At 53.2% G+C, this 23,319-nt stretch overlaps 1 protein-coding gene across 6 annotated transcripts in view; it reads left to right on the top strand.

Annotated features, from left to right (window-relative positions):
• Positions 1-23,319, top strand: part of FCGBP (Fc gamma binding protein) — a 142,871-nt gene that overhangs the window by 109,398 nt on the left and 10,154 nt on the right. For all 6 annotated transcript variants that reach the window (XM_060288453.1, XM_060288452.1, XM_060288454.1 and 3 more), the window contains 11 exons: positions 2,966-3,536; positions 5,586-6,190; positions 8,687-9,254; positions 12,582-13,174; positions 14,084-14,669; positions 14,777-14,976; positions 16,205-16,346; positions 18,586-18,923; positions 20,256-20,829; positions 21,161-21,777; positions 22,218-22,761. In XM_060288453.1, coding sequence (XP_060144436.1) covers positions 2,966-3,536; positions 5,586-6,190; positions 8,687-9,254; positions 12,582-13,174; positions 14,084-14,669; positions 14,777-14,976; positions 16,205-16,346; positions 18,586-18,923; positions 20,256-20,829; positions 21,161-21,777; positions 22,218-22,761 — 5,338 coding nt within the window. The remainder of the gene's footprint in view (positions 1-2,965; positions 3,537-5,585; positions 6,191-8,686; positions 9,255-12,581; positions 13,175-14,083; positions 14,670-14,776; positions 14,977-16,204; positions 16,347-18,585; positions 18,924-20,255; positions 20,830-21,160; positions 21,778-22,217; positions 22,762-23,319) is intronic.

Consider the following 23,319-nt stretch of genomic DNA (forward strand, 5'->3'; position numbering starts at 1 on the left):
CCATATGGCTCACAGGCCCAGCCGCTCAGCGGCATGTGGGATCCTCCTGGACCGGGGCACGAACCCGCGTCCCCTTCATCGGCAGGCGGACTCCCAACCACTGCGCCACCAGGGAAGCCCACCCTCTTACTTTTTATGCACTTTAAAATAAGTCCTAGACATCAATACACTTCACCCCTAAAGATTTTAGCAAGCATACCGTTAACTAGAATACAATATTTTCACACTTCTTTTTGCTTACTTTTGAAACAAAATTTAAATGTAATCAAATCCACAAATCATAAATAAATCCACAAATCAAAATTTAAACATAATAAAATCCACAAATCACTGTTCACTGAGTTTTGACAAATGTGCAAACCAAACCTCTGTTAAGATATAGAAGGTTTGCATCCCTCTAGGAAATTCCCTCATGCCCCTTCCCAAACAATGGCCCACACACTCCTAGAGGCAATCACAGTTCTGATTTTTTTCCACCATAGATTAGTTTTGCTGGTTCAAGAACTTCATAGTAAAGGAATCATCCAGTGCAAGAAGCTTTTGTGTAAGGCTTCTTTTGCTCAGCATGATACTTTCGAGTTTCTTCCATGTTGCTGCGATTAATTTTTTTAAATAGGAAAAGAATTTACAGCTCAAAACAAAAAGGCATGTTATGAAAGATCCTGCTTTTACGCCTATCTTTACCTGCTTTCCCTGCTCGCCACAGGTAATGGCTTTTACTAGTTTCCTGAGTATTCATCTAGGGTTTCTTTATGCCAACACAAGCAATACATTCTTACGTCTCCCCTCTCTTAGCAAACAGTACCGTGCTTGTGCTCTGTTCTGAACTTGACTTTTTGCACTGAACAGTGCATTCTGAAGCTGTCTCCTTGTCAGTAGGAAGGGGGCCTCCTCTTTCCTTTCTACAGCTGCACAGTTTGTCATCGGCTGGATGCATCATAGTTCATTTAGCTCAGGCCCCTGTGGTTGGATGCCTTGTTCATGCTGGCAAGCAGTACTGCCATGAATATTCTTGTATCTCCCTCGTTTTGTGAGTGTGCAGGTGGATCTGTGAGATTAATAACCAAGTGGATTAAAGTAGTGTTCTCGAAGGCTAGAGAGGTTGAACACAAGCTCAGGGGGACCTCAAATCCCTTGAACTTTTGTGCAGAATCTTGCATATGCTGTGTAGTTTTTCAGGGAGAGGGTCCATTACTTTGTCAGATCCTTACAGAGGTCAGTGACCTGACAAAGGTTTAAAGTTCCTGGTAGGATCATGGTAGGATGTCCACAAGAGCTTCTTAGGAGAAAAGAGTTCATGAAATGGTGACTTCAGCATGGTCTCATTATTTTTTTTTAAGTATAAATATATTTAAAGGTAGAAAAAAACCTGGCATGATTCATAAATGTGAGTATTTTTTTAACATCTTTATTGGAGTGTAATTGCTATACAATGTTGTGCTAGTCTGCTGCACAACAAAGTGAATCAGCTATACGTATACATATATCCCCATATCCCCTCCCTCTTGCGTCTCCCTCCCACCCTCCCTATCCCACCCCTCTAGGTGGTCACAAAGCACCAAGCTGATCTCCCTGTGCTATGTGGCTGCTTCCCACTAGCTATCTATTTTACATTTGGTAGGGTATATATGTCCATGCCACTCTCTCAGTTTGTCCCAGCTTACCCTTCCCCCTCCCCGTGTGTATGTGTACAGCAGTATGGGTGATTTTCTCTTTTCTCATTTTTGCTCGTGCATATTTTGTAAGTTTTCTGTACTGAACAGGCACTACTTGTGTCATTTAAAAATGAAGATCACTGGTCTTAGGGGAAAGACAGATTTGAACAGTGGTCCCTGGACTGAGAGCCTATGAATGTGGGCTGTCTCGGTCACTGCCTGGCAAAGACTTGGACACACAGGAAGGCTCATGGAGGCGTTGCTGACTGAATGAACGATCTATCTTACCTTTGACCTTGCTTATGCTGTCCCCTCTGCCTGTTACTCCTTTTTTCATATCCCATCCTCTCGGCTAAGACAAGACTTTGTGAAGAAAGTATAAGAAAGACATGCTTAGGAAGAGGAAAATGGGCCCAGGGGACAGAGAGAACACACTCCTTATCTCCTGGCTGGACTCTCTCTCCACTCAGGACATTTGCAGAGGAACACCACTCCCCCTCCTGGTTTTCGTGGCTATCTCTCACTGGTCCTTTATGGCTCAGCTCAGCTGTCTCTTCTTCCAGGAAGCCTTCCCTAACCTGAAAGTTTGGGTCTGGCTCTTTTTCTAGGCTCCTGCAGCCTCCTGTGCCTCCACTATCCCAGCCCTGATCACTCTGATCTGTCATTGTCTTGTGACAGGTCTGTCTCCCCTATTGGACTGGGAGCCCCATGACAGTAGGGTCTGGGGTTGTCTTTGTCATCAGTGTATCTCCAGGATCTCCCAGGCCAGGGCCAGGCACAGGGTCAGTGCCCAGTGGATGTTTATTTAATACAGCAGGGGCTTCATTCACTTCCTGAGCACCTGCTATTCTACCAGGTACAGTTCTAGGCACTGGAGATGAAGCAGCTGCCCTGTCTTCATGGAGCTGACAGCGTAGTCAAGTTAGAGAGGTGATAAACATCAGATATTTGCAGATGACATTTTAGAAGGTTAGACACTATAGGGAAAACAATAGAGCAGGGAAGGGGAATAGGGAGTAGGGAGGAGTTGCCATATAAAATAAGGTGGTCTGGGATGGCCTCCCTGAGACGGTGACATTTGAGCAAAGTTTGTGTAAGAGGTGAGGGAGTGAGCCAAGTGTATATCTAGGGAAAGAACATTTCAGGTCATGGGGAAGGCAGGAGCAAAGATCCTGAGGCTTTGTCAGTGGCACTAATGGGAGGAAGGAATCCTCACGCAGCTAGAGCAGGGGAAGCAAGTGGGAGGAGATGAGGGGCTGAAGGCCAGACCACATGGGGATCTGACCCTCCTCTCCTGACTCCCTCTGCAGATCGACAGCCAGCGCTCACGCCTGCCTGCCTCCCTGGCTGAGGGCCGCCTGCGCGTGTACCAGAGTGGGACACGGGCCATGGTAGAGCTGGACTTCGGGCTGGTAGTCACCTATGACTGGGATGCCCAGCTGGCACTGAGCCTACCCGTGCACTTCCAAGGCCAGGTGTGCGGTCTGTGTGGCAACTATAATGGTGACCCCACTGATGACTTCCTTACACCTGACCGGGAGCAGGCTCCTGATGCTGTGGAGTTTGCCAGTAGCTGGAAGCTGGACGACGAGGACTACCTATGTGAGGACGGCTGCCAGAACAACTGTCCCTCCTGCACCCCAGACCAGGCCCAGAACTATGAGGGCAGCCGTCTCTGCGGCATGCTGACCCAGCTCGATGGCCCCTTTGCCGTCTGCCGTGATGCCCTGGACCCCCAGCCCTTCCTGAAGGAATGTGTATATGACCTATGTGTGGCCAGTGGGGACCGGGCCAGCCTGTGCCGTGCCCTTAACGCCTACGCCCAGGCCTGTCTGGAGTTTGGCATCTCTGTTGGGAACTGGAGGTTGCCAGCCAGCTGCCGTGAGTGATACCTTGGTGGGGGCTGGGAGCACATGGTGGGAGGCAGGGGACCCCTTGCATCTGCTCAATATCTGAGCATTTACTGTGGTCCAGCCTGGAGCTGGACCATGCCAGGGACGGAGCAATGGCCAAGATGGCCAGGCTGTGCCCACAGTGAGCCTAAGGTTGGGGCAGATGTATCACACTAGACAGTGACAGTCCAGAGTGGTCAGGGCTGGGATGGGGGAAGTTCAGAGGGGCTATGGGAGACCAGAGAAGCTTCCTGACTCAGTCTGGGGAATCAAGTGGGATCTCCTAGAGAAAGGGATGCCCAATCTGAAGCCTGTAGGAGGGATTGGAGCTAGATAGAAAAAAGGGGGGGCAGGAAGTGGGTTCCAAGCTGAGAGAAGGGCATGTGCAAAGACTTGGCATGAGATGTCCCAAAGCAGACATGCGAACATCTCTTCATTTGTAACTCTTCCATGATTCCCCGATGTCTTCTGGATAAAGTCCCAGCTCCATAGCCAGGTATCCATCCACGGAATCATTCATTCACTCATGTATTCATTCATCCAACATGCATTCCCTGAGTCCCTATCTGGCCCCACCCCTGTGCTGACGATGGGCACAGTGGGGACCAAAACACCTGTCTCTGCCCTTGTGAGGCTCCCAGAGAAACGTTCAGGAGGCAGAAAGGCTAGCACAGGAAGGAGGAGGAGGCTTCCAGGCCCAGGCCCGTTGGCTTGGGACAGGAACTCCAGAGAGGGGTAAGTCGAGGGGAGACACTGAGGCCATTTGGGGATTGTCTTGGTCACTGCTGTGTCCTCACTGCCCAGTGAACACCACTCCCCACCACCGCCGAGTTCCCCAATGCCTGGTGCAAAAGAAGCACGAGTGCATTCACTCATCTACCCATTCATTTTCGAGGTATTTACTGGGCATCTCCTGGGGGCCGGGCCCCGTCCATGGTGCTGCAGATTCAGCCATGTTGGAGACAGAATTCTCCCACAGAATTTGTCCCAAAGAATTTATGTCCCACTCCCACAGAATTTATAATCCTAGCAGGGGAGACAGAGAGTAAGCAGTAACCTGTGGAATAGCTTCAGAGAGCAAAAGAAACAGAGTTCATGGGATAAGAGCAAATGGGAGACTCATGAAGAGAGTGCTCAGGGAAGACCCTTGGGAGAAGCTGCCATTGGAACAGAGACCAGGATTAGGCAACAGTGTGAGCTCATAATGATGCTCTACATGGGGGTGTCTCTACATAGATGAGCCTCCTGTGATACTGGGACTATTATTATCCCATTCTACTGATGGGGAAACTGAGGCACAGAGAAATTGGAGTTGTTTGCTCACAATCACACAGCTAAGAAGGGGAGAGCTGGGATTTGAACCCAGGCCATCTACATTCCAGTAACCTTCTCTTAACCACATGCCATGTGAGGAAAGGCTAATACAGGCACAGGGAAAAGCCAGTGCAAAGGCCCAGAGGAGGGAGTGTGAGGACCAGAGAGGATGCCACTGTGGCTGGGGCGGAGTGAGCCAGAGGGAAAGTGAGAGGACATGAGGACAGGGAGGTGATGGGGGCAGATCGTGGATTATGGGAAGCCTCATGGACCAGTAGGAGGGCTCTGGCTTTTACCCTGAGCGAGGCAGAGCTACAAGAGGCCTCTGAGCAGGAGACGGATGTCATCTAACTCAAGTGTTCACAGGATCCCTCTGGCTGCATGTGAGGAATAGAATGGGATGCAGGATGGGAGCAGGGGGGAGACCAGGCAGGAGGCTGCTGGGGTGAACAGGACAAGGGTGGGGACTGTGGTGAAAGGGAAAAGGGGCAGATTCTGGATAGATCTTGAACATGGAGCTCACAGGATTTACCGACATGTTGGTTGTCCAGTGAATAAAGGGGAAGGAATCAACTATATCTCTGAGGTTTGGGGCCTTCGCACCCAGAAGGGTGGAAGTGTCCTTAACTGAGATGGGGAGCTCTGAGGAAGGAGCTGGGTTGGGGAGGGAAGTCCTGGCACGTTCTGACTGTGCTGGCCTGACCCCACTCCCGTGTCCCCGCAGCCCTGTCCTGCCCCGCCAACAGCCGCTACGAGCTCTGCGGCCCCGCCTGCCCGGCCTCCTGCAACCCCGCCGCGGTGCCGTCCAACTGTTCCTCGCGCCCGTGCGTCGAGGGCTGCGTGTGCCTCCCGGGCTTCGTGGCCAGCGGCGGCGCCTGCGTTGCCACCTCGTCCTGCGGCTGCAACTTCGAGGGCCGCCCGCTCGCGCCCGGCCAGGAGGTGTGGGCCGATGAGTATTGCCGGCGGCGCTGCACCTGTGACGCCGCCACCCAGCAGGTGCGCTGCAGCGACACGCAGGGATGCCCAGCTGGAGAGCGCTGCCGCGTCCAGAACGGTCTCCTGGGTTGTTACCCCGACAGCTTCGGGAGCTGCCAGGCGTCTGGGGACCCGCACTACGTGAGCTTCGACGGCCGGCGATTCGACTTCATGGGCACCTGCACGTACCTGCTGGCCGGCTCGTGCGGCCAGGCCGCGGGGCTGCCTGCCTTCCGGGTGCTGGTGGAAAACGAGCATCGGGGCAGCCAGACGGTGAGCTACACGCGCGCCGTGCGCGTGGAGGCTCGTGGCGTGAAGGTGGCCGTGCGCCGGGAGTACCCTGGGCGAGTGCTGGTGAGTGATGGGTGCCCAAGGCCGGGTGGAGGGGCAGGGAATTCCCCTTAAAGAGTAGGGGTCTGGCCACTGGGGGAGGGTGGGGGTCTGCTAGAAGACCTTGTGGCCAGTGATTAGGCTTGGGGCCCCCCAGCCAGGCGGTGCTGCCTCTCCCTGGCTGTGTGACTTTGTCTCTCAGTGCCTCAGTTTTGTCCTCTGACAAATGGGGTAATAAGATGGTGCCTCGCCAATGCGAGCCGCTTCACAAGGTGGTTGTGGAGGTTTGACGAGTTACTATTTGTAGGATGTTTAAACTGTTTTTTTTAAATTAATTAATTTAGTTTTGGCTGTGTTGGGTCTTCGTTTCTGTGCGAGGGCTTTCCCTAGTCGTGGCAAGCAGGGGCCACTCTTCATCGCGGTGCGCGGGCCTCTCACTATCGCGGCCTCTCTTGTTGCGGAGCACAGGCTCCAGACGCGCAGGCTCAGTAGTTGTGGCTCACGGGCCTAGTTGCTCCGCGGCACGTGGGATCTTCCCAGACCAGGGCCTGAACCCGTGTCCCCTGCATTAGCAGGCAGATTCTCAACCACTGCGCCACCAGGGAAGCCCTGTAAGATGTTTAAAAGAGACATTGGTGCCCAACAAGTGTTCAGTAAATGTTGACTCAATGTTTTATTGTTATGAACCCTCCAAAGTTAAAGATTGGTGCATTTTCTGGAGGAAAATTGATATTCAGAGAGTAAGGTGACATGTGAAAAGTCGGGAACAAAAGGTGTTGGGGGGGTGTTACAGGGGTGTGGGGGTACTTACAGGTGGGCCCACAGGGTTCTGGACAGAGGGTTCTTACAGGGTCCACCACCCAGTAAATTATATATATATATATATATATAAAATTTACTTCTATGTGTTAAATGCTTGACATACAGTAACTTGTATGTTAATCTTTGTAAAAACAACCCTGTGAAATAGGTAATCTTGTTAGAGGAGAAATCTGGGCACAGAGAAGTTAAGTCAACTATTCAAGGTCACCCAGCTAATGAGTGGCAGAGCCAATATTTGAAGCCAAGCTGTCTGGCTCCAGAGTCCATACTCTTAACCTTTGCATTCTATTGCCTTTCCTGAAGAAAGAGATGGAACAGGCAGGGATGGAAGTGGATGGAAGACTGTTCCAGGCAGAAGGAACAGCAACTGAAAGGCTCTGAGGCAGGAACAAACATGAGGGGTAGAGGAACAGCATGGAGACCAGTGGGCCTGGAATGGAGAGAGGGAAGGGAGAGCGAGGTAGGAGATGATGTAGGGGATGGCTATGATAGAGGCTTTTGATTTAATCTGAAACCTGAAGGATGAGGAAGAGACCACCAGGTGAAGAGTAGTGGTTGCTAGGCAGAGGGTACAACAGGTGCAAAGGCTGAGGCTGGACTGAACTTGAAGAGTTCAGGAGAACAGCACGGGGCCAAGGAGGCTGCACCTGAAAGAGTGAACCTGGGGAGATGGGATAGAGAGGTGGGTAGGGGATGAAGTCAGAAAAGAGGGGACACGCAGGGCCTAGTGGGTAGAGGATTTGATTTTAAGCTGAGATGTGAAGGGTGATGGGGAGGCAGCCAGACAAAGAATAAAGATGTGGAAGAGGGTAGGTATGTTGCAAGCATAGGGTACATAGGGTATAGCAAGTGCAAAGGCCCTGAGGCTGGGCTGAGCTTGGTGAGTTCAGGAGAATATCAAAATGCCTGCATGGCTGGAGTTCCAAGGGTGGGGAAGGAGGCAGTCCTGAAGAATTAAATTGGAGAGCAGTGAGGCTCAGATCATGTACGGTCTTTTAGGCCATCGTAAGGGGTTTGGATCAAAGCTGATGCCTAGGATACGAAGTAGAGGTGGCCAACTAAAGAGTGATGAGAGGTATCCCGGGAAGAGGTCACAACAAGTGCAAAGGCCCAGAGGTGGGAGTGCACTTAATATGTTCTGGGAGACAGCAAGGAGGCAGCAGGGAGCCTGAGTGAGTGATGTGGGAGGTGGTGCAGGCACAAAGGTGGACAAGAGCCAAGGTTAAGCAGGATGTTCTAGGGAAGGGGCTTAGACTTAAGCCAAGTCCTAAAGAATGAAGGGGAAGCAGCCAGGAGAAAAGTGGTAGGCGGTGTTCTTGGCAAGGTGAAAAGGCCCTAAAGTTAGACTAAACTGGGAGAGTTGGGGGAATCTCAAGAAAGCCAGGGTGGCTACAGCAGAATGAGTGAGGGGGGGAGTGGGAGGAGGTTAGGTCAGGGAGGTAATAGGGAGACAGATCCTGTAGGCTTTGAAGGCCGTGGGTTAGGGATTTGGATTTAAGCAAATACTTGAAGGATGAAGAGAGGTGGATGATTTGCCAGGCAGTGGGAACAGCAAGTGCAAAGGCCCTGAGGTGGACCAAGCATAATGTGCTCAAGAGGATAGCAAGGAGCCCAGAGTAGCCAGAGCTGAGTGAGTGAGGGGTGAGTCACAGAGCCTTGAATACCCTGACCTCTTGGTCCTCCCGCATCTCTACCCAGGTGGACGGCATCCTTCAGTACCTGCCCTTCCAGGCGGCAGATGGGCAGGTGCAGGTGTTCCGCCAGGGCCAAGATGCTGTCGTGCGCACAGACTTTGGCCTGACTGTCACCTATAACTGGGATGCCCATGTGACTGCCAAGGTGCCCAGCAGCTATGCGGGGGCCCTGTGCGGGCTCTGTGGGAACTTCAATGGGGACCCAGCTGACGACCTGGCTCTGAGGGGTGGAGGCCAAGCTGCCAACGCACTGGCCTTCGGGAAGAGCTGGCAGGAGGAAACAAGGCCAGGCTGTGGAGCAGCTGAGCCAGGCGACTGTCCCAAGCTGGACAACCTGGTGGCCCAGCAGCTGCAGAGCAAGAAGGAGTGTGGGATCCTTGCCGACCCCAGTGGGCCCTTCCGGGAGTGCCACCACACACTGGACCCACAGGGTGCTGTGCGAGACTGCGTCTACGACCGCTGCCTGCTGCCAGGCCAGTCTGGACCACTGTGTGACGCATTGGCCTCTTACGCTGCTGCATGCCAGGCCGCTGGGGCCACTGTGCACCCCTGGAGGAGTGAGCAACTCTGCCGTGAGTACCGAGAGTGACGACTGGGGGACTCAGCCTTACGTATATTCATTAATGTATAAATATCATTAAGTCATTGAATTCTTATAACAGCCCCATGAGGTAGGGGCTATGGTTATACCCATTTAACAGATGAGGAGCCAGAGGCTCAGAAAGTTCGTTACATGCCTGGGATCACGACAGCTAGGAAGTCACAGATGCAGTAAATATTTGTAAGATGGCTGGATACAGCTGGTGGCCCCAGGTCTGATCCCCATTCGGCAGCTGTCATTCAGAGATGAGCTCCTAAGGATCCCTGCCTGCACATCTGGCAGTTGGTTTGGAGGATCTCGGTCAGGACTGCTTGTCTCTGCTCTGCTTGGTCTCATCTTCCAGCCGGCTAGCACAGGCTTCTTCACACAGTGGTCTCAAGGTTCCAAAGAGCAGCAAGGGCGGACAGCCCCCAGTGGGCAAGCACACTCCAGGCCTCTGCTTGACGTCACATTTGCTAATGTCCCATTGGCCAAAGTCAGTACCATGGCCAAACCCAGAGTAAGGGGTGGCCAGCGTCCGTCTGTCACAATCCCCATCGTACATCTCTGCCACAAACATATGCACGAGTGAGAAACATTTAATAAGTTTTAGAAATGCCTGAGACCATAGACCCTAAGTGTTAAAAAAAAAAAGGATAGAGTTATCATTGCAAGTCTCGTTAGTACACAACTGATAAAAAATATTAAACACGGGGCTTCCCTGGTGGCGCAGTGGTTGAGAGTCCGCCTGCCGATGCAGGGGACACGGGTTCGTGCCCCGGTCCGGGAAGATCCCACATGCCGCGGAGCGGCTGGGCCCGTGAGCCATGGCCGCTGGGCCTGTGCATCCAGAGCCTGTGCTCCACAACGGGAGAGGCCACAACAGTGAGAGGCCCATGTATCGCAAAATATATATATATATATATATATATATATATATAAAACATGTATTGGAAAGACATCTCTTAATGAGATGGATGGGTTTTTCCCCCAGTAGTTCATGTCTGTTGTTGGAAGGAGACAGGGTGTAGCATCAATTCTATTTTTCATTTTGTAGATATGATATTACTAAGTGGATGGAAGTGGCAGGAGTTCTGCTAGAGCAACGTCACTCCGTTCTTTGAACCCCTTTTGAGTTGCAGGGAAGTTAGTCGCACTGAAAGATGCCATAAAACTTACTTTTTATGACTCCTAAGCAGCTGATTCTATGAGGCCCTCCTTCTGTTTTGTCGGGAGCAGAGCTGGAACTGATTTGATACCAGTAATGATTTGTCACTAGTAATGATTTGTCATCCATTGTCTCCATGCTTATGGTAGTATTTGAAATTGTCCCTTCGTGTCCCTGGAAGTTTTCACGTCCCCACGGTAGCACACTGTGTTAAGATTCGGGATTGTTCTCTTCTGTAAAGTGGGAGAAGCACAGTTGCAAAAGGGACAGTGGGAAAGCAGATGCAACTCCATCAGAGGTGCATTCTCAGGCCGATCGTTTTTAGGAAGAACTCGCATAATTAGAGCCAGGACTTGTGTGGCACACTTCCCACTGGGCAGGTTCTGTTCTAAGGGCTTAACAGCTCTCATTTCATCCTCACCACCACCCTGTGAGGTGGGATCATCAAGGAAATGGAACCGCAGAGATATTAAGTAACTTGCCTGGGGTCACACAGCAGGGCAGCATGATTTGAGCCCAGGCCAGTTGACTCCTGAATTTGTACAGTTAATTGTTGCATTCTATGGCCTCTGTAGTAATTGAGAATCTCTTATTTCCTTAAAACTACTCTTTCCCTTGGACCCCTTGGAAGTTCTAGAAGACTGGGTTGTGAGGACTCAGACACCAGGCAGAGGGAGGCCTGGGGGGGTGCCTGAACCCATGTGCCCAGCACCAGCTTCAGCTCTTGTGGGTATTTTGCTATTCTCATTCATCTATCTCCTCCACCACCACCCCTTTCTTTTTTTATTTTGTGGAAATATTTTAAAGCAAATTCTAGACATGAATTTTGCCACAAATACTTTAGTAAACATCTCCAGCAGATAGGACTTTTAAGCAACATGACCACAGTGCTGTTATTACCAACAACAAAAATAACACTAATTCTTTAACATCCTCTAATACCCAACCTGGGTTCGAATTTCCCCAATTGTCTAAAAAATGTGTTTTTTTCGCTTTAATTGAATGAGGATCCAGACCAAATCCACACTGCACTGGGTTGATTTTTCTGTATTCATTTTTATCCTGTAATAGCCCCCTCCTTTTTTTCTCCATCATATTATTATGAAAATTTTCAAATATACAAAAGAGTTGAAAGAATTTTACAGTGAACACACGTATACGTACCATCTACATTCTACGATCTGTGTTTTACTATACTTGCTTTATCACATGTCTATCCCTCTATCCACCCCTTCCTTTGTTCATGGAAAAAACAGGTCATTTATTCTACAGAATTTCCTACTTTCTGGATTTGGCTCGTTGCTTCTTCACAGTGTATTTAATTTGTCCCTCTGTCCCCTGATTCTCTTGTAAACTGGATATTAGCTCTATAATGGTGCTGTCCAATGGAACTTTGGTGATGGTGGAAATGTTCTATACCTAAGCTGTCCCATCTGGTCACCACTAGTCACGTGTGGCTATTGGGCACTTGAAATCGAGCTAGTGTGACCAAGGAACTAAATCTTCAATTTTACTTAATTTTAATTAACTTACATTTAAATGGCCACATGTGGCTATCGTATTGGATGGTGCAGATAGAGGCTTGAGTGAGTTCCGTTTTAGGGGGGGTTTTTTGTTCTTTTTTTGTGAGGAAACCACCTGTTTTATAATCTGGGATGACTGGAGTTTGGAGAGAGAAACAGGGGTTCTTTTTCATTTTTTTCTTTACCACCCTGGCCAAATATTTTAATTTACTATAGAATTACTACCACTACTACTGCATTACTGCTATAGAGTGAAGAAGCTAAAAATACTGCATTCACAAATACACTGCATAGATTACACACACGCACACACACACACACACGCCTTTGCATGGTTAAAATATGTACCACGGATCCACAACTTGTTACCAACTTGAATAAGGTCATTAAAGACATTACAGATAAACCCAGACCACCGTTAAATTGGAATAGTATCTTAATTATCAGGAGTAGATTAACTGTGATATGTTTGCCAGGCCCCACTGAACAGAGGGTCTCCTTGCCGCTGTACCACTTATACGTGTGAGTGTGTGTGAGCATGTGTGTGTGCATGCGTGTGGGTGGGGGGAGGTCCACGGTGTCCCCAGGGAGCAGGGATTCTTGATCCTGATGGCTGCTCTCCCTGCAGCCCTGAGCTGCCCGCCCCACAGTCACTACGAGGCGTGTTCCTACGGCTGCCCGCTGTCCTGCGGAGACCTCCCGGTGCCTGGGGGCTGTGGCTTCGACTGCAAAGAGGGCTGCGTGTGTGATGAGGGCTTCGTTCTCAACGGTGAGTCCTGCGTGCCTCTGCCCTCCTGTGGCTGCGTGTACGAGGGCACCTACCACCCGCCCGGCCAGACCTTCCACCCGGGGTCGGGGTGCAATTCCCTGTGCCACTGTGAGGAGGGTGGCCTGGTGTCCTGTGAGCCCTCCAGCTGTGGCCCACACGAGGCCTGCCAGCCGTCCGGTGGCGTCCTGGGCTGTGTGGTTGTGGGTTCTGCCACCTGCCAGGCATCGGGAGACCCCCATTACACCACCTTCGACGGCCGCCGCTTCGACTTCATGGGCACCTGTGTGTATTCACTGGCTCGGACCTGCGGGACCCAGCCTGGCCTGGCCCAGTTTGCCGTCCTGCAGGAGAACGTGGCCTGGGGCAATGGGAAAGTCAGCGTGACCAGGGTGGTCACTGTCCAGGTGGCCAACTTCACCCTGCGGCTGGAGCAGAAGCAGTGGAAGGTCACGGTGAGAGCAGGGCTGGAACGTGAAGGGAAGGGGCCTGGGGTAGAGGGTGATCTGTGGGTGGAGCATGTGTAGCACTCAGGCCAGGGGCAGGGGGCACAGAGCTCTGAGTAGATGTGGGAGGCATGGGGTCTGCAAAGAGAGGGGGTGCCAGTCAGAGCCTACAGTGGGGGACCAAGACCTTCTCCCATGTAGCTCAGTCTCCACCTCCCTGCCCCTTGATTGTCCCCTCCGGACATCTACCCCTTCCACTCCATCTTCCCCTCCCTCCTGGTCCCTGCTTTCATAAGGGTGTTATTACATTGAGACCTGTATTCATTTCCTGAGGCTGCTGTAACAAATTACCACCAACTTGGTGTCTTAAAACAACAGAAATTTATTTTCTCACAGTTGTGGAGGACAGAAGTCCGAAATCAAAGTGTTGGCAAGAGATGCACCGCCTCCAAAGGCTCTGGGGGAGAATCCTCCCTTTCCTCTTGCAGCTTCTGGTGGTTCCAGGTGTTCTTGGCTTGTGGCCACATCACTCCAGTCCCTGTCTTCATTTTCACATGGCCTTTTCCCCTGTGTGTCCCTGTATCTTCTCCTCTTCTGGCTCTTTTAAGGACACTTGTCATTAGATATAGGGCCCGCCCTAATCCAGGACGATCCCATCTCAAGATCTTTACCCTAATTACATCTGCAAAGACGCTTATTCCAAATAAGGTCATATTCTGAGGTTCTAGATGGACATATCTTTGGGGAACCACCATTCAACCCACTACAAGACCCTATTATTAGGCCCATTTTGCAAATATGGAAACCAAGACCCTGAGAGGTGAGGTCACACAGATCTTCAGTGTCAGGCAGGGGCTTGATCTAGGGTCTGACCTCTCAAAGTGTACCCTCTGAAGCACGGCATCTCCCACCTCCCAGGTGAATGGTGTGGACAAGAGGCTGCCTGTGGTGCTGGCCGAGGGCCAGGTCCGCGCCTCCCAGCATGGCTCAGACGTTGTGATAGAGACTGACTTTGGCCTGCGCGTGGCCTATGACCTCGCGTACAATGTGCGGGTCACCATCCCAGGCAACTACTACCAGCAGCTGTGTGGCCTGTGTGGGAACTACAACGGCGACCCCAAGGACGACTTCCAGAAGCCCGACGGCTCACAGGCAGGCAGCTCCAATGAGTTCGGCAACTCCTGGCAGGAGGCAGTGCCAGGCTCTCCCTGCCTGCCCACCTGCAAGCCCGGCGAAAGCTGTGACACGGAGCTGGAGTGTAAACCTGAGCTGCAGGAGAAATACGAGCAGCAGCAGTTCTGTGGGCTCCTCACCAGCCCCACGGGGCCGCTGGCTGCCTGCCACAAGCTGGTGGACCCCCAGGGTCCCTTGAAAGATTGTGTCTTTGATCTCTGTGTGGGTGGCGGGAATGAGAGCATTCTCTGCAGCAACGTTCATGCCTATGTGAGTGCTTGCCAGGCAGCTGGAGGCCACGTCGAACCCTGGAGGACCGAATCTTTCTGTCGTGAGTGAGGGGCAGAGAGAGGGGGAGGTAGAGGCACAGAAGGGGCAGACCCTGGGCCCTGCAGCCTCTCACTCCCAGGGGCTCTGACCTGCACCCCCTCTTTGCAGCGATGCAGTGCCCCCCTAACAGCCACTACGAGCTCTGTGCAGACACCTGCTCCCTGGGCTGCTGGGCACTCAGTGCCCCCCCGCAGTGCCCAGATAGCTGTGCCGAGGGCTGCCAGTGTGACTCCGGCTTCCTCAACGACGGCCAAGCCTGCGTGCCCATCCAGGAATGCGGCTGCTACCACAACGGTGTCTACTACGAGGTAGGGACCTGGTCATCCTGGGCAGAGCTGGGGACTGCAAGCTGGACCCCCCTCCCACTGCCCATTAGCCCCACGGCCTGTCCGCTTGGCCTCCTGAATGTCTCTCCCACCCACTCCTCTTCCCCTCTCCATGGCCCCACCGTGGTCCAGGTTTGTCCTCTCCCAGCTGTCTCCCTTCCAGCCCTCACTTTTGCTCCCTCTCGTCTACCATCCCCAAGGTAGCAGGTAAGACCCTTCCAAATATGACCATAGGTCCTGCAACTTGAAACCATCCCCTGGCTCCCCAGGTCAAGTTTCGGCTTTGTATCCAGGTCTAGATTTCGTCTCTGTGATACCAGAGGCTAACTCCCTCTGCTTCCCTCTGCCACTCTCTGAGAGTTACTCCTTTTCCTTTGATTTGAGTGTGTGTTTATCTAAAGTTTGTCTCCCTCAAAGGTCTGAGAGCTCTGTGAGGGCAGGAACCCTCTCTGTTTGCCTCCTCATACGAATAATAATCGTACTACAGCAAACAGGCGTATGGTGCTTACTGTGTGCCGGTTACTGCTTTAAGTGCTGTATGTACAATATATATGAATTTATTGATTTCTATATAATATATATACTTTTTATATAATGTTATATATAAACTTTTTATTATAAAAATTTTCACACAGGCAGAAGTCAAGAGAAGAGTATAGTAAATCTCAACGTACCCGTCACTCAGCCTTCAAAAATAATCAACATTTTCCCAATCTTATTTCATCGCTACCCATGCTTCCTCTCCATTCTGGGTCTTTAAAGGAAATCCTTTTTCATTTCATCTGTACTTTATATGGATTATTAACTCAGTTATACTTTCATAAGTTGGTGCCATTATTACCTGAAACTTACAGATGAGGAAACTGAGGCATAATGGGGCTAAGTAATTTGAGCAGAGTGGTGTAACTTGGAAATAGCAGAAACAGGCTTCAGACCCAGGCAATCTGCTCCAGAGCCTTTGCCCTTAATTCCTGTGTTTCTCCCATACAGCAGACATTTAGTAGCTATTTTGGAATAAATAAATGAGTGAGTAAATGAATGAAACTGAATGAATGAATAAATTGGGCCCCAAGGCCATGCTGTGCCTTAGACAAGGGGCCACCCTGCTGGAAGATGTCCCTTTTATGTCCTCCAGACCCCTTTATGCCCGGAACACCAAAGTTGCCAGAGTCAGCTCCCGCCCTGATAGCTGTGTCTTCTGTCCCCACAGCTGGGGCAGACTGTACTCATTGACAACTGCCAGCAGCAGTGCGTGTGCCACGCCGGAAAAGGCCTGCTGTGCCAGGACCACAGCTGCAATCCGGAGCAGGTGTGCCAGCCCTCGGGAGGCGTCCTGAGCTGCGTCACCAAAGGTGCTGGGCTGGGGCCAGGGCCGGTGTGGCTGGGGTAACAGAGGACGGGGACTCTGCAGCTGAGGGTGATATGACCCGGCTCTTCACGGTGGGAGGCACAGAGGACTAAGGATTGAAGTCTCAGACCTGGGGACCCCTATGCTGGGATTCCCAAGGCCAGGGGCAGTAGCCCTTCAGACTGGAAGGCAGGGACTCTTATGGTGGAAACCAGGCTGTGGGAACCCTCAGGGATAGGTTTCCCAGGGCAGATGGCAGAGACCGTCAGTGTAAGGCAGGGACCGGCAAACTTTTTCTCTAATTGGCCAGATGGTAAATATTTAAACTTGCAGGCCATATGGTCTTGGTCACAACTACTCACCTCTGCCTTTGCAGCATGAAATCAGCTGTGGACTTTGTAAGTGAATGGGGTGTGGCTCCAATGAAATTTTATTTACAGAAACCGGCAGCTGGAAGTGTATAGTTTGCTGGCCACTGGTATGCGGGTTTAGGCTTAGGGTTTCAGACACCATCCCCAAGGGGTAGAGGAGACTGGGACCCACAGAGTCCTGAGGTCTAAGGCAGAGACCCCACCAAAGCCAGGGTCTTGAATACAGGACCCACCTCAAGTGAAAGATCAGGATTTATAGGGACACACTCTCAGACAGGGGACACCTCTCAGGATTAAGTCTAAACCACAAAGCCACCCCACAGGACTGACTTCACGGGGTGGAGGGCAGAGAATTATTCCTGAGGATAAAGGGATATACCTCCAGAACTGACTGAGATCTCAGGGCTGATGGGCAGGATATCAGGGACTCCCAGGGACCAGAGTATCTTGGTCAGAGTCCAACAGGAGACAGAAGCCACACAGTAGCTTAAATAGGGAAAGTTTAATAGAATTCTTTGCTTGTAATAGGGATTGACTACTAAGGGATAAAAAGAACGCCGACGAACACAGGAAGAGCAGATGTAGGGAGCAGCCCCTGCCCCCAAAGGTTACAGCAGAGCACCTAAGGAAGGGAGGAATTGGGAAGACGGCCCCCACTCCAAGGCTGAGAGGCAGATCTCATTGGAGGGTGGCAGAGAGGTTGTGCAGGCTGAGCTGGAAGGTGGGAAAACCCCCACTGGGGTGCTGGCAAAACTCACTGGGAAGCCACCTGCCGGGGTGCCTGAGTGACTCGCTGGGAAACCAGCTGGGGCCAGTGAACCTCACCGAGTGGGTGTCCACCAGGCTGCTGGCCCTGCTTGCCACCAGGAGCCTGGAGAGCAAAGCCCACTGGAAGCAGAGCAGCCCCTTCCTCCTGCCGTGACCCTCCAGCACCTTCTGCTGACAAAACCTAACTTTATTGGTGGATTTGGAGCTAAGGGGCAGTCAACTGAAAACTGGCACAGGGGGAGAGAGAAGGGAGTTTTAAGGCTGGGGTCTTGGGCACAGGGGTTCCAAAAGCTGGGTTCACAGATTCAGTGGCCCTAGGAACAGTCTTGGACAAAGAGACCCTCGGAGGTAAGGCCTGAGAAATGAGATCCCCAAGGCCAGGGTCTTAGGCACAGCAACCCCAAGGAGATAGAATCTTGCACAGAGGGATTGCCAGGCTATGAGACTCAGATACAAGGACCCCAGGGTCAGGGTCTCAAATGGTGGGACCTCTGGGGTTAGTTTCTCACCAGAAAGTTCCTGAAGTACCTTGGTCTTGGGCACAGAGACCTCCAGGACCTGGGTCTCAGGTGTGGTGGCCCTCAGGAGGCTGGGAGCTCAGGTGTGGGGGAACCCGGGCCCGAGGTCTTGGACACAGAGAACCCTGGGCTGTGGATGTCCTCATGGATGCCCACAGGGCTAGCATCACAGACACAGGGACTCCTGTGTCTCTGGTCTCAGACCTCGGTCCTCTGGGGCTGAGATCTCAAGCAAGGGGACCCCAGAGCCTGGGTTTCAGATGTAGGGACCCTAGGACCTGTGTCTTGGCTGCAAGGACCTCGGGGCCTGGGTCTCAGACAACAAACAGCAGGGCCTGGGTCTCAGATGTGGGGACCTTTGACAGGGTCTTGGACACAGAGTTTCAGACGTGGAGGGGTACCCAGGGCCTGGTCTCAGAAATGGCAGACCGTAGGGCCTGCATCTCAGATGGGAGGAACCTGGAATCTGGTCTCACCCCCAGTTGCCCTTAGAGCCAGTATCCCTCGCACAGATTGGGGCAGATGCTGGGAAGTAGCTGGCCGTATGCTTGGCAGCCCCTCAAGGTCCTCTCTCCTCTGCCCCCAGACCCGTGCCATGGTGTGACGTGTCAGCCACAGGAGACATGCCAGGAGAAGAATGGCCAGGGTGTGTGCGTGCCCAACTACGAGGCCACGTGTTGGCTGTGGGGCGACCCACACTACCACTCTTTCGATGGCTGGAACTTTGACTTCCAGGGTACTTGTAGCTATGTGCTGGCATCAACCAGCTGCCCAGGGAGCAGCGCCCAGGGCCTGACATCCTTCACTGTCACCACCAAGAATGAGAACCGGGGCAACCCCTCTGTGTCCTACGTGAGGCTGGTCACCGTGACCATCCTCAACACCACCATCTCCATCCACAAAGGCGAGATCGGCAAAGTCCGGGTAAGGATGGCCCCTGAGCCCCCAGGTAGGGTGGGAAGGGTCCTGGCAGCCACAGTTAGGAGCTCAGTGCTCTCTCTCTTCACTTAGGCCTGAAACAAAATGGCAGCAAGAGCAATAATAATTACAACAAAAACATCACCCCTCTATTGGGAATTAAATGAGTCTAGCCCTTTGTTAAGGGCTTTAATGTAGGACTTAAATTTTGCCTTTTTAGAATTTGCCTTTTTAGAGATCTGGGTTTGAATCCAGGCTCTCCTTATGAGCTGTGTGATGTTGGGCAAATGACTTGACTTGGTGGGCCTCAGTTTCCTCATCTGTGAAATGGGGATCATAGCAGGCCCTGCCCCACAGTGAGGTGATGCATGTAAAGTGCTCAGCTGTGGGTCTGACCCAGGTAAGCACCCTTGACTGTTTGTGAGGGAACAAATGAGAGGCCCAGAGCCTCCGACATGAAGAGAAATTGAGAGAGATGGAGAGAGAGAGAGATGGACTGCCCAGAATAATGGAGATGCAGATTAATGTCAGCTCACAGGGAGAGAATGAAGTACGGAACAGAGCAGGCCCTCAATAAACGATGGTGAGTGAGTGGAAGAAATGCCCAGACACACAGAGATGCACAGGAGATGATGAGAGGGGGAGGGACTAGGTGAATGAGACCCAGAGAGATGGACCTAGAGAGAGAATGTCACACACACACACACACACACACACACAGATGCAGAGAGAGATAGTGCACAAGTGAGAGAGACACAGAGAAGGGAGGGGGCCCAGAGAGAGAGACAAATGAGAGAAACTCATAGAGAATCCGGAGAGAGAGAGAGAGGTCTAGATGTAGAAAGAGGGAGAGAAACAGAGAGAGAGAGAGAGAGAGATGAGGGAGGGAGACAAAGATCAAAAGAGAAACCCAGGGCTTCCCTGGTGGCGCAGTGGTTGAGAGTCCGCCTGCCGATGCAGGGGACATGGGTTCGTGCCCTGGTCCAGGAAGACCTCACATGCCGCGGAGTGGCTGGGCCCGTGAGCCATGGCCGCTGAGCCTGCGTGTCCGGAGCCTGTGCTCCACAATGGGAGAGGCCACAACAGTGAGAGGCCCACATACCGCAAAAAAAAAAAAGAGAAACCCAGAAAAAGCAACAGAGTGGGCTTTCATTCTCCAGGGCCTGGACTAGAGCAGATGTCCATAATGTTTGTCAAATGACTATATGACCAGCAGTCACGGGGAAGGCCTTGGCAGCTCCCAGCCACGGCAGGACGAGCAAGGGAGGCAGGGGGCCAGAGCCGGGTCTCGGCATCTCCAGTGACCTATGTTTGCCTCCCTTCCCCCTCTTCCCCCAGGTGAATGGCGTGCTGACGGCATTGCCTGTCTCTGTGGCCGGTGGGCAGCTTTCAGTCACCCAGGGCGTATCGAGAGCGGTGCTGGCCACCGACTTCGGGCTGCGGGTCAGCTATGACTGGGATTGGCGAGTGGAGGTGACGCTGCCCAGTAGCTATCACGGTGTGGTGTGTGGGCTCTGTGGGAACATGGACCATAACCCCAGCAACGACCAAGCCTTCCCTAACGGCACGCTGGCTCCCTCCATACCCGTCTGGGGCGGCAGCTGGCGGGTTCCAGGCTGGGACCCACTGTGCTGGGATGAATGTCAGGGGTCCTGCCCAACATGTGCCGAGGACCGACTGGAGGAGTACAGGGGCCCTGGCTTCTGTGGACCCCTGGCCCCTGGCTCCGGAGGCCCCTTCGCTGCCTGCCATGCCCACGTGGCCCCTGATAGCTTCTTCAAGGGCTGCGTTCTGGATGTCTGCCTGGGCGGTGGGGCCCAGGACATACTTTGCCAGGCTCTGGCTGCCTATGCCGCTGCCTGCCAGGCTGCTGGGATTGTCATTAAGGACTGGAGGACGCAGGCCGGCTGCGGTGAGTGCTGGGGGACAGAGCAGAAGCTGGGAGCAGGGGTCCTGTCTCTTTGGGGCTGGTTTGGTTTCACTCCAGTCCTTCTGGGTCTGTTTGTTTGGTTTTTTCTCTCTGTCTCTCTGTTTTTGTTATTGTCTCTCAGTCTCTTGGCGCTTGTCTCTGTGTCTCCCTTTGATTGTCTCTCATCCTCTCTCTCCCTGTCTCTGTGTCTTTCGTTGTCTCCTGCTCTGTCTCTCGTGGTCTCTGTCTGTCTCCTCCTACCCTATCCTCAGACCCCACCTCCTGACACCATTCTCTCCCTTTCTTTCCCTCCCACTCCTTCATCCATCCACAGAGCTCTCCTGCCCAGAAAACAGCCACTACGAGCTCTGTGGCCCCCCCTGCCCAGCTAGCTGCCCGTCTCCTGCACCCCCCACCGCCTCTGCCCCATGTGGGGGCCCCTGCACCGAGGGCTGCCAGTGTGACTCAGGCTTCGTGTTGAGCACCGACCGCTGCGTTCCCCTGGATGGTGGCTGCGGCTGCTGGGCCAACGGCACCTACCACGAGGCAGGCAGCGAGTTTTGGGCTGATGCCACCTGCTCCCAGCGGTGCCACTGCGGGCCTGGCGGTGGCTCACTGGTCTGCAAGCCTGCCAGCTGCGGGCTAGGTGAAGAGTGTGCCCTACTGCCCTCAGGCCAGCATGGCTGCCGCCCTATCAGCACAGCTGAGTGTCAGGCCTGGGGTGACCCCCATTACATCACCCTGGATCGGCACCACTTCAACTTCCAAGGCGCCTGCGAGTACCTGCTGAGTATGCCCTGCCACAGACTACCCCCGGGGGTAGAGAACTTCACGGTCACTGTAGACAATGAGCACCGGGGCAGCCAGGCCATCAGTTACACCCGCACTGTCACCCTGCACATCTACGGCCACAGCTTCACCCTCAGTGCCCGCCGGCCCCGACAGCTGCAGGTGAGGGGTCAGTGGGCCAGGCAAGAGCATGTACCAGCCCTGGAGTTGCCTGGGACAGTTAGGGGTCTGCCACTACTCTGATTGCCTTTCACAGGTTAACAGGGCAGATGGAGGGATCGAGAGAGAGTATAGGCCTTGGAGCTGGATGGCTTGGAGTAGTGGCTTCCCCATCTTGAGCCTTAGTTTATTCCTCTGTAAAATGGGTCTAAGAACAGTACCTGCTTCAGAGGGTAGTGTGAGGAGCCAGTGACATCGTGCCTATAGTCGCTTATTATTAGTACTACTATTATAATTACAAGGGGGGAGGTCACGTGCACAGGGACCCTACCCGCCACCCCTCCCCCACCCCCCACCCCACCCCCCGCCACTAGATAGTGGAGTCGGGATTCGAACCTGTGCCTGCGACATTCACCACCCCCACTCCCACCCCGACCCTGTAGGTGGACGGCACGCTGGTGGCGCTGCCCTTCCAGCTGGACTCGCGCCTGCGCGCACACCTGAGCGGCGCCGACGTGGTGGTGACCACGGCCACGGCGATCTCGCTGGCTTTCGACGGAGACAACAACGTGCGCCTGCGCGTGCCGGCGGCGTACGCGGGCACCCTTTGTGGCCTCTGCGGGAACTACAACCAGAACCCCAACGACGACCTGAATGCGGTGGGCGGGAACCCGGACGGCTGGCAAGTGGGCGGCGCCGAGGGCTGCGGGGAGTGCGTGCCCGGGCCGTGCCCGCAGCCCTGCACGCAGGAGCAGCAGGAGCCCTTCGGCGGTCCCGACGCCTGCGGCGTGATCTCTGCCCCCGACGGCCCGCTGGCTCCTTGCCACAGCCACGTACCGCCCACGCAGTACTTCCAGGCCTGCTTGCTGGACGCCTGCCAGGCTCAGGGCCATCCGGGAGGCCTCTGCCCTGCCGTGGCCACCTATGTGGTAGCCTGCCAGGCCGCTGGGGCCCAGCTTGGCGAGTGGAGGCGGCCGGACTTCTGTCGTGAGTACTGATCCATGCATGGGCCGTATAGCAGGGGGCTCCCCTCCTCCCCCCTTCCCAGGGCTCTAAGACAAGAGCCTTCTCCTCGGTGGGGCTTAGGCACCACCCTGCCTCCCCTGAGCCCAGATATCTCCTGTGAAAGAAACACCTTGGCGTTCACACACTGAAATATACCAGGTCACATTCTGCAGTGGTAGAGACTCAGATACACGTGGTTGGAAACCCTGCGTCCAGTACCCGCTCAGGATTCATGCGCTTAGATAGACTGGGGTGGCTGACCCTGTCCAAGCTCCACAGCTAGATGACACCTGGTCAGGGAGATTCTCTCAGCTACCCCTGGTCAGAGAGACCTAGAGAGTTACACCTGGTCAGATGCCCCTAGACGGTTTTACAGGGAAATACACAGGGTCGGATAGAACTGGTCCCCTAACCTCAGACAGAGACCCCTCTGGTTAGAGACGCTTGATCACATTGACACTGAGACACACTCAGGCAGACATACCCACGCAGAATCAGGACCCTGACATAGCCCCAGGCAGACACATACAGATTCAGCTC

Source organism: Globicephala melas, chromosome 19 (assembly GCF_963455315.2).
Source record: "Globicephala melas chromosome 19, mGloMel1.2, whole genome shotgun sequence".
In the NCBI taxonomy this organism is placed as follows: domain Eukaryota; kingdom Metazoa; phylum Chordata; class Mammalia; order Artiodactyla; family Delphinidae; genus Globicephala; species Globicephala melas.